Raw genomic sequence first — 11,206 nt, forward strand, 5'->3', positions numbered from 1 at the left:
GCAATGAAGCAATTTTTTGATGATCATAACTTCCCTAAAGGAAAGTTCTTTCCATGTTCCTTTTTTTTTTTTTTTTGGTCTGCTTGCTGCTTTTCCATATACAGTTTTCTATTCAACAAACATGCCTGTGTCAAACTCCAAAGAGTGCTCGACGTTTGTGGAGCAAACAAGAAAGAGGCGAAGCCGTTTTTATTTGCAAAATCAAGCCCAAAGAGGATTTTTATTATCATGAGCAATACAGAACAAGCACTTGCTGGGATGAGTCAGGCAAAGCTTGAAAGGGAACGCTGTGAAGAAAGTAGCCAAGCCGAGGCATACTTGTGCAAAAGGAAGGATTTTGTGGCTGTGCTGAAACTGCTCCTCCTTTCTCTTTAAGGAAGGAAGCCCATCCTATAGGCGTGTGCACTTTTCAGGAGATTCAGAAGTTTCCAGAACGCACTTTGCCGGTAGTGATGGTAGTGCCACCACTGCTGTAGCTGCTGCCACTGCCACCGCCGCCACCACCACCACCACTAGTGTAGGTGATGGTGGTGCTACCTCCTCCGTAGGATGCTGTTGCAAAGAGAGGAAGCCGATGTGAAATAAAGCACATTGGAAGGCCTCTAGATCTCCCACATTGCAATGACAGTGGCCCATAGCAATTCACATTCTTCGTTCCTTGATGTGTTTCTCATTCCCTAAACAGGCTGTTGCAGTTTGGAAGGAACCATCTGCAACTGATAGCTAATAGTCCAACGGTGCAATCCTGTGTTTGTGTGTGTGCGCCCTGAATTGTGCCTATCCCTTAACCAAGGTGAATACCAACCAAGCTTAGCCCATTGTACAAATGCAATTGCTAAGTCTTTGCCTGATTTGATCAACAAGGTTATAAGAATAAAGCCATAGTAATCTATGGGACTAGTCCAGTGTTGTCCAAACTTGGCCATTTTAAGATGAGTGGACTTCAACTCCCAGAATTCCCCAGCCAGCCATGCTGGCTGGGGAATTCTGGGAGTTGAAGTCCATTCATCTTAAAATGGCCAAGTTTGGACAACACTGGACTAGATCATGTTTACCATGTTCAGTACTTGTCCTCTAAATATGAAAGACCAACTGGAATTGACAGGATTTAAGTCTGTCAATGAGTGCACTCTAAATCGAGACTCAGCTCCATGATTTCAACAATTGCTCTGAGGACATTTCACAATACATCAGCAAGGAGGCGAGGCAATTTTCCTTGACGAGGAGTTTTGCATTACTCTGAAGCTTCATCCAACAGTTTCAGTAACTGGAAGAGGCTCCTGCACACGAGTCACCTTTGTGCGGAACCCACTTTTGCCACTTGTGGTGCAAGTAAGTGCAACACAACTTCCAAGGAAAGCTTCACCCAGACTGTAGTCAGTGTGAAGCACTCCTTTGAACCTTTCCACCACCACCCTAATGTTTGTGACTTCAACTAAAGTTTTTCTTACCATCTTTTGGAGACCATACTGGTAATCTGTAGAGGGGAAAACAGAAGAAACAGGATGGTTAGTGGTGATGGGATAGAGCAAAGGCAGCTCTGGATTAACCATTAAGCAAAATGAGCACCTGCTTAGGGCACCAAGAGAAGGGGATACCACAGATTTCCGCCCCCTCCTCCCACTAGCTATCATGCCATGAACTCTTTCACAGCCACACTTGACTTTTGTTTTCAGCACTTACTGAGTCTTAATGTCTGGTCAATTAAGCAACGGGAGGGCTGAGGAGCATGGTTGCCAGGCTGTGTTTAGGGCCTCAGTTGGCCTCAGTCCTGCCCTGAGCAAAGGGCTTCATTGTCCTAGGAACTTCTGACCTTAGGAGTAGCGTTGAACTGCTGCTGACACTGCTGACCTTGTAACCCTGCTAATCTTTCTGTTCTGTCATTCTAAGCAACATGGCAAGTGGAGGGGGCTGTTTATAGATTGTCTGGGTGCCTCTGAATCAGTGTTGACTCCTGGTGACTGCCTGGATAAGTCTGCTTTGTTTTCTTGGTAGCATTTTCAGAAGTGATTTGTCCTGGCCTTCTTCCAAGGGGCGAGAGAGAGGGACTGGCCCAGCTGGCTTTGTGCCTGGCAAGACTTGACCTTATAGTCTCCCAGTTTCTAGTCTGGTGCCTTAAACTACTACACCAAACTGGCTTGTTTTTAGATTAGCTATCTATATTTTCAAAGTTATTAACTGAAGCGGATTCTTCATACTGCAGTCCTCAGCACTATCTGTCCTGATTATCTTGAATTAAACCCCTAATTGAATGAAACTTGTTAAAATGAGAGATCAGTTGCATCAGTCTCAGCCAAAATGGAAATTTGCTCTCAAAAAGTGGCTTTTACCATATTTGACTGAAACACAGAATTCTACATAACAAAACAGATGCACCAAACCAGATAGAGATTTTACACGTGGAACATTTTAAATTCCATTTTTCCGTAGCTACTTGTATCCAAGGAACATGTGGAGTGAAGTAGGTAAGGGATGAATAGTAAAATCTGTGTTCAAAAAGGTATTGGAGCTCTCAGTTCATATATAAAAGTGTACTTTTTTATTCTTGCAGTATAAAGTTGAAAACTAAATTGTAGAACTTTTAGAGAATAAAGAAATGTATCTAAACTCTGGCACTCTCTGGTTCAGAAGGACAGGCTGGCACTCTCATTCAGCTATGGTCAAGATTTTCTGATTGATTATTTCATCTTTTATTTATGCCAACTACTAAGGTCTTCCAGTTGTTTGCACGGAAAATCTAAACATCTTTGGAAAGGAATCTATTGCCCGAGTGATGTAAATTTTATATAAATAAGCTATAAATCCACTGGTATTAACTAATATTCTGTTTAAAAAAATTGTTTTCCTCCAATAGTCACTGATCTTTTATAATTATATGTGTGATTGGATGTTAAATTTTCAATTTTACTTGGATAAATCATTGTCCACAGTTCACTAACCTGGAAGGGAATTCAAGGAGGCATTTTTCTCGAGGGCATTTTTAACTGCAGACTGAGCCTATAGTTTCGGTACTCAACCAAGAAACCCACAAGATATGCTATTGAAAGCCTCATCATGCCCAAGAACTCTTTTTGCCTTGCTAAGTTATTTTCACTGTGGACCAATTACATACTTTGAGTCCTGGCCCTCCAACAGGTTGCGGTAGGTGGCAATCTCCTGTTCCAGACGTGTTTTGATATCCATGAGCATCTTGTATTCATGATTCTGGCGCTCCATGTCATTCCTCAATTCAGCCAGCTGTTCTTCCACGCCTGTGATCAGGTTCTGGATTTGCGCCAGCTGAGCACAGTACCGTCCTTCTGTCTCTGCTAAACTGGTTTCCAATCCAGCTTTCTAATAAGGGAGAAAAATAAGAGGATCCAGCAATCTGAATGGCTACCAACACTGAACTGCAGAATCCAATCTCCATCATAAAGCAGTATGATTCCAGCTCTGAGAACTTGAATAATACTTATTGCTACCAGTAGTTATAAATTGGGGAGGGATAGTACCATCTTGCCCTGTTGCAAATATTTCCGTCTAACCAATAATGCTTCATAAGCTAGTTGTTTTATTGGACAGACTCCAGTAGGGCAATTCCTATATTTTTACCTGTTGAAGGATGGATGAATCTTGCAATTTTACTGTCCCTCAATTTCTCATTTTTCTGAACCTACCGATTTTTGTTTCTTTCAGTTTCCTGCTTTTCTATTAGGATCATCCCATTTCTATACTAGTTTGAGACTGTTGCTTTTAAAATTCACAGTAAAATTTGTATATGTTTTAGCATATTTATCCTAACATTATTTGTTACATTATTTTCAGGAATATGTATTTTGTGCACATTTTCTTTGATATATACCATTTTAAATTTTGCATTGCAAAATTCAGAGAAATGTGAATTTCAGTGAATAGCTGAATTTTGATTGACTTACTGTTTGGAAATGAAAAATTAGAAAATAGAAACTACAAAAAAATCCTTCCTAATCTGACCACTTCCATTCAAAGACTGGGCAAAGCAACATACCATGCTCAGCTGTGATTGCAGCTCAATTTCCAAGCTCTGTATCGTACGTCTTAGTTCTGAAATCTCAGTCTTGCTTGTCTGTAGTTGTTCACTGTGGGTGGCAACTTCACGATTCAGTTCTTCGGTCTGGGTGCAGGAAGAATTAAAAACAAAACAAAACAAAAAATATGCTGAGTAAGTCCCCAGGCTTTGGCTAGTGCATGCCTAGTAGATTCCTAGTGGATCAAATATATGTAATTAGGGACATTCCTAGACTTACAGTAGAATCTTAAACATGTTTGTACAGGGATATAGAAATAATTTCAACCCTTACATGTGGCCATGGATGCAGTAACCCAATACATATCTGGAATAATATAAAGAAGGGGATATCCTGAATTGCCCCACTACTCCTACCTGCTTGTTTTGCAGAAAAAAAAGGAGAGGGAAGGATGAATTAACATTCTGTGTTTTTTGATTGGAAGCACCCAGGATACCATTAGAAGACTGACAATTTCTGGGAAGGGAGTGTACCTTGGTAAAGAACCAGGCTTCAGCATCTCTGCGGTTCTTCTCAGCCAGTTGTTCATACTGTTCTCGCATGTCAGCCAAAATTTTGGTGAGGTCAACTCCAGGTGCAGCGTCCATCTCAACGCTGACCTTTCCAGTCAGTTGAGTGCTGTATTCTTTCATTAACTTTGGAGGGCAAAATAGGGACAAACAATTAGTTTTCCCTCCACATAGTACCTCTTTTCAGGTATCTGCAAGCAGCAGCTGTGTCCCTGAAGACTTTAATGTTTTGAAGAGTCTTCTGATGAGCAATGATAATCAACATTATGCAAAGTAAAAGCTGTTCTACACATTTTTGGTAAGCTTGAAGGCTAACTGGAATTTCTAGTAGCCATCAAGAGCTGGCTTTCCTACTTCCAGCTCTACAAAGACGAAGTGATAATATTCCGTTCCCTGCCCCCACCTTTCCCAGTGAAGAGAATTTCTTTTGGAGAGAAATGGCAGGCAGGCTGTACCTTTATGTGAATGTTGGTTTACAGCAGCCCCTCCCTGCAATCCACATTGGTGCTATATCTTACCATAAGATGGAACCTGGTGCCATTTGGAAAAGGCACAATTTCTGTCTTTGTAGAGATGCCCAACCTTTAGTTCACTGCAGTATGTAGCCTCCCCACCTCAAGCTCCAAAACTGTAATTTACTGACTGTGTTGAATTACGTAATTAAAATATTTTTAAAATGTTGATCTGATTTCATTTCTGCCTTGGTCCCACCCGTATTGTTGTCTTGGTCCCATCCAGTTTTTTAGAATGCAGCCATCAGCAATATGTTGATCAATCTTTTTTATACAGAACTCATGAAAAAGTAAGAGTCTACCTATGGATGTCCCAGTGATGGATAATTTTAAGCTGAATTCTCAATGTAGCTGAGTCTTCCCCATCTTCCTTTCCCTCCTTACTCACCTCCTCATGGTTCTTTTTGAGGTAGGCCAGATCTTCCTTCTTCTCTTCGATCTGCATTTCCATGTCAGATTTAAACAGAGTTAGCTCATCCAGGACTCTGCGGAGACCATTGATGTCACTCTCAACACCCTGGCGGAGATGCAGCTCATTCTCATACCTGCCAGCATTCAAGGAAAAAGTTCAACAACTCCAAACAGGAAGAAAATACCTTGTAGCTAAGCACTCTTTTATATGTTTTTCTACCTATATGTATTGAGACATACAACTTTTCAAGCATTTTTCCTTTTTTCCCCCATTCCTTCACCTAGACTGTTTTTATTTAAGGAGGCCATGTATCTACTTTACAAAAAACAGTCTTCTGTTTGAAGGTCTATCCAGTCTGACTCCAGTTTAAAGATCAAGAAGGCTGTGAAATTGCTGATCAGCAGCTAGAACGTGGATAACATACTTAGCAGACACACAAATCACCGCCATCGATCCCATTAAGATGAAATAGCTTCAACTACCATTTAAGTTACAATCATTTTAACTAAATTTGCATCAAACATATAACTCAGCATGTGCATGTTTTATGCAGATTAGTATTTCTATTTGTACACTTTCCCCTTTATTTTTGATAGTATATGAGAAGCTATCCTCCTTTTATTCAGTTCATATTTTAAGCACAAGCTCAACCAAGCTCATTAACCGTATACTGTATATCTTAGGTTTGAGGGGCAATGTTCTTTTCAAGGGCCCCAGCATGCTTGATTAGCCTGGACTTGCATTCCCATGTTGCCATCTTCCTTTGCTGCTATCCCTGTGCTTTTTTCACATAGCTGGCAATGAGCAAGACTCTTCTCTCCTTTTCTTCCTATCCATCATTGCTTTCTCATGGCCTTCAGCCTGCTTGTATCTATTCCAGTCTTTGACAGGGCTAAACTACGGAGCCTTAGACCTGCATATACAGCTTTAGAGGGGCCCAAGTCCTCTCATATCTGAATTTTTCCATGATTCTTTTCCTTCCTTTCTTGACCTCAGAAAGAGTCTTGGGGAACAGATAGTGAAGAAACTTACTTCAGTCTGAAGTCATCAGCAGCCAGTCTAGCATTGTCAATCTCCAAAACATTCCTAGAGTTGTCAATTGTAGCATCATGAATCTACCAAAGGGAGAGAGAAGACAGGAAATAAACATGAATATAGGCAAGGTTTTTAGTCCTTGAAGATGCTTAGCCATTAAGACATTTGGAGGGCAATTTGCCTACACTTTCTCCTTTAATTGTCTAGTGTAGGAGGCATCGAGATGACTGGAGAAAGCATCCGGAAGCTGTTAGGACAACAAAAGGTGTTGAAGCATGTGTTAAGCTATGACTCCTGGATTATAAGCAGGAGGGAAGATAAAACACAAGCAGACTTGCAAGATTCTGTTACTATTGTCTATCTCAATAAAGTATAGTTCTAGTCTTCCTGTGGAGCCAGTTTCATGATCTGGTCTACCTTGTAGGGCTGACATCTAGGATATTTCTGAGGAATATTAGTCAATCCATTTTTTTTTCTTGGATAGCTGCAAGTTTTAGGGTAGTATAATCAGCCTTTGCACTGCATTATGGTTTTGCCCAGGAATCAGAGTGAGTCAGCCAGTGGAGGCTCTCTTTCCTCTGCCCCCATCATCATTGTATATGAAGTGTTTTGTAGCAACTCTCTCCCAATCTTTTCTTGACATACTGCTAAAGAGAGTTCTCTATTCTATACCAGTATATTTAGGTGAGCAATAAATCAACCATGATTATTAAAATTAAAAAAAAAAGTCAACTTTACTAGGTAAACCTGACAGGAAATACGATCAGATCTGCTAATACTATTTTATTGTAAGGCTACATAAACAGAATTTTGCAAGTCTGAAAGTACAAATCTCCCACTGACTCCCTTACAGCCTGAGAAGTTAGGGAGGATCCCTTCTAAGCCTCTTTCTCCACTCATTATGCAGCTGTGGGCTATGCCCTTTCTTATCTGACCATTCCCTAGGCATCATCTTTTCCTCCCATCTCCCAAGGCCATTTCCACACACCATTACAAAAATAGACAAGCATGACTGGAATAATTTAGGTGGTGCTGGAGAACTGACTGGAATATTCCTTAACATCACTTCCAGTCATCCAGTTATATGTATTGGGTAGGATCCTGCTCTTGGTAAGAAGTTAAGCAATCCTCCAAGTAACTTTGACATATATTATTCTGTGATTACAAGATACTGCAGCTTAATTAGTGTAAACATATTATCAAAATGTGTCCTTCCTGCCTGATATAGTCATCTCTTATAAACTTATTTTAATTGATTTTTTATGTGTAGCTTGTTACATATTTATGCTAGACATTAATTATGAATTTGGTCCTGTAAGACTTTTTACTTGGATCTAGAAGATACAGGTTTGGCTTCTTCACTGAAATCTAGGATGGACTAAGTGGGGGAATAAAATGTAATGGCTTAACATTTTAAAGACAAGCTACAGTATGAGTTGCATGAACTATGCATCAGCTTTGGCTTTCGTGCTCCAGTTATCCTACTCTATCAGAGTGATGTGAAAAAGACCAGAGGCTTCCATGCTTTAAATCAGTGTTTCTCAAACTTGGAAACTTTAAGATGTGTGGGCTTCAACTCCCAGAATTCTGGGAGTTGAAGCCCACACATCTTAAAGTTTCCAAGTTTGAGAAATATTGCTTTAGATTATTCTCAATTCAGTATTTTATAGAACCTTCACAAATTGGTTAATCTTAGTTCTGTTTGGCAAAAACAAGTCAGCTTACTAAATATTGGCTTGAATTGTTTTAACAAATTGTAGTTACGTTCAGCCATCATTTGCCAAATTTTACTGACATAGTTGGCTAATTTACCTAAAATAGGAATGAACACTTCCAAACCTTTCTTTGTAGGCAAGGAGGAGGAGGAGGAGGAGGAGGAGGAGGAGGAGGAGGAGGAGGAGGAGGAGGAGGAGGAGGAGGAGGAGGAGGAGGAGGAGGAGGAGGAGAAGAAGAAGAAGAAGAAGAAGAAGAAGAAGAAGAAGAAGAAGAAGAAGAAGAAGAAGAAGAAGAAGAAGAAGAAGAAGAGAGACATGTGATTCTTAATGCTGTCCTGTGGCTCAGCATTACACTGAATCAGCTTACATGTGATCAGTGGCATGTTTGGCTTCTCCAAAAAATATCTGACTGGTCCACTGAAATCAATTGGGACTTAGCATTTTGATTCCAGGGAAGTCAGTTGAAGATAAGGACGTCTACATTTTGTTTCTGGTGGATTCATTATGCCCAATATTTTTCAGTTCCCTCACTTCTAAATGGACAGAAAATACCACAGAAATATTGATTGAGGACGAATGATAATGGGTTTAGACATTTCTTCACACAGCAAAGATCTATGTGGTTGCTAAATAACAAAGTGCAAACTTTTTGCATCAAGGTGGGCTGTATTGACTTTAGTGGAATTTAATCCTTAGGCAAAATAGAGAAGATACGAGCCCTAATTTCTTTGCCTTAAGAAGGGTTGAATGGTGCAAGAAGTAGCATCAATCATGGACATTTGGGAGAAATGAGATCCAGTTTGGGGCAAATCTGAATTGCTTCCAAACAACAAATATTGTTGATAGAAATACAGTGCTCTAGTTTAATCATTTGGTCATTCTTAACATGTATTATTTTAATAGCCTAGGGAAATTACAGAAAAGCAATGCAAAACGATCAATATATCACTTAAAAAGAGCTTAATGAGGAATAAAGAATACTGTAGTGGGGAATGGCTGTAGCATGCACAAGGTTTCAAGTCTGCTTTTAACATCTCCAAGAATAGTCTTGTCCAAAGCCCTGAAAATCCACTGCCAATTATATATATAATACTGACTCGCAATGGAGCAATGGTTAGATGCATTATAAGGCAGCTTCTCATATAATGTGATTGTGAGAATATACTAAGATATTTGTTGCTTCACCCATTTATGTTAATCAGCCAATAACTGCAAGTTACCTGCTATGCTGACATGAATGTGTGAATGAGCCACCAAGCCAGCAGAGTTTTCATTCCAACTTGCTTTTTATTCCATTACAGTCTATGTTCACATATACAGCTGCATTTCATCAAGAACAATCTCATTATTTTTTAATCCATTCAATCATGTCTGATTTTCAAAGACTGCCTACTGCCTGGACAAGTCCTTGCAGTTTTCTTGGCAAGGCTTTTCAGAAGTGGTTTGCCATTGCCTCCTTCCTAGGGCTGAGAGAGAGTGACTGGCTCAAGATCACTCAGCTGGCCTTGTGCCTGAGGCAGGATTAGAACTCATGGTCTCAATTTCTAGCCTGATGCCTTAACCACTACACCAAACTGGTTCTCTCTCTCTCTTTATATTAGTTGGTTTTAATTTCATCCACTTTTAATTTTCTATTGCTAAATCTTTGTTACATATAATTCCACTAAAAAGGCTATCATCTGTTTGTCTGTCTGTCTGTCTGTCCACACACACACATTCATACATACACGCTTAATTCCACTAAAAAAGACTATACTGTATATATTTTGGTCTCTGCTTGATCTAATTTTTTAAAAGTCCACAATTTGAAATTAGACAACATCTGATTATTCATATGCCACAGATTAGACAATCTAGTGTCTGATATTTTGGACTCCAGTTTCCATTTTCTCCAGCCATCATAGCCAATGGGAAGAAAGCATGAGAGTTATAGTCCAGAAGATGAGAATAACAATAGTGGCACTTTTGAATAATGGATAAAAGGACCAATGAGGAGAAAGAGGAGGAGGAGGAGGAGGAGGGAGAAGAAATTTCCAAAACCTGATCTCTTAACATCAACATAATTCCTTCTTCAGGGTCTTACCTTGTCACGGAGGTCCGCAATTATCTTGTAATAATGGCTATAGTCCTTGGCTGGGCTGGTGGGTGCCTGCTTTTGATGCCAGTCTCGGATCTTGATCTCTAACTCGGTGTTTGCCTCCTCTAGAGCTCGCACCTTATCCAAGTAATTGGCCAAGCGGTCATTGAGATTTTGCATGGTGATCTTCTCATTTCCAGTAAGAAGGCCTCCATCACCACCACCACCACCACCAACCACAAAGTCATAACCACTACCGTAGCCTCCTCCAACTCCACCACCGTAGCCTCCTCCAACTCCACCACCAAAGCCACTTCCATAGCCAATGCCACCACCAGAAACATATCCGACACCACAGCCACCTCCTAAGCCACCTCCAAATCCATAACCGCCTCCATATCCTGACCCAGAGGATACAAACCTAGCTGAAGAGGCAGATATACGGCCACCAGTTCCCCCATGGACACTGGATGGTCCAAGGCGGACAGAAGCAACACGGCCAGAGCCGCCGCCACCACCACCACCATAAGAAGAAGAAGAACCTTGGTAATAGTATGTAGACATTGTGAAAGAAAGTTCAGGTGCAAGACTGTTACTCGGCTTGGTTTAGCATGAAGAAGCTAGCATTTGCAGTGTTGCCTGGTTCCATTTATAGTCCTCACAGGGTGTGCTCTGTTCCATTACCCAGAGCATATTCTGCCAAGACACACCCTGATGGGAGAGGCTTAGTGGAATAATCTGCTTGCTTTGAAATGTAACGGCTCCAACTCCGGTGGGCTGTATTTATGTGTACTTCTAAAGCCAGCAAGGCAAAAGTTTTCATCCAGGAGAGCCTGATTTCTTTTTTTCTCCTGATGCTGGAGCACTGTTATGGTGATTACATTCTTCTTTCCTTTAAAC

General features: G+C 40.6%; 1 protein-coding gene across 1 annotated transcript; it reads right to left on the reverse strand.

The window, feature by feature from the left end:
• Positions 1 to 211: 211 nt before the first annotated feature.
• On the reverse strand, positions 212 to 10,905 carry LOC103059193 (keratin, type I cytoskeletal 19). Its single transcript, XM_007433446.4, has 8 exons — positions 10,313 to 10,905; positions 6,512 to 6,594; positions 5,456 to 5,612; positions 4,520 to 4,681; positions 4,007 to 4,132; positions 3,113 to 3,333; positions 1,452 to 1,477; positions 212 to 552 (listed from the first exon to the last, which is right to left on the reverse strand). Exons 1-8 carry the CDS (start codon positions 10,868 to 10,870, stop codon positions 419 to 421), a joined length of 1,467 nt encoding a protein of 488 aa, XP_007433508.1. The 5' UTR covers positions 10,871 to 10,905; the 3' UTR covers positions 212 to 418.
• Positions 10,906 to 11,206: the final 301 nt, after the last annotated feature.

Source organism: Python bivittatus, unplaced genomic scaffold (genome assembly GCF_059951505.1).
Source record: "Python bivittatus isolate LINGU-HERP-01145 unplaced genomic scaffold, Pbiv_v1 ctg000410_np1212, whole genome shotgun sequence".
NCBI classification, from domain to species: domain Eukaryota; kingdom Metazoa; phylum Chordata; class Lepidosauria; order Squamata; family Pythonidae; genus Python; species Python bivittatus.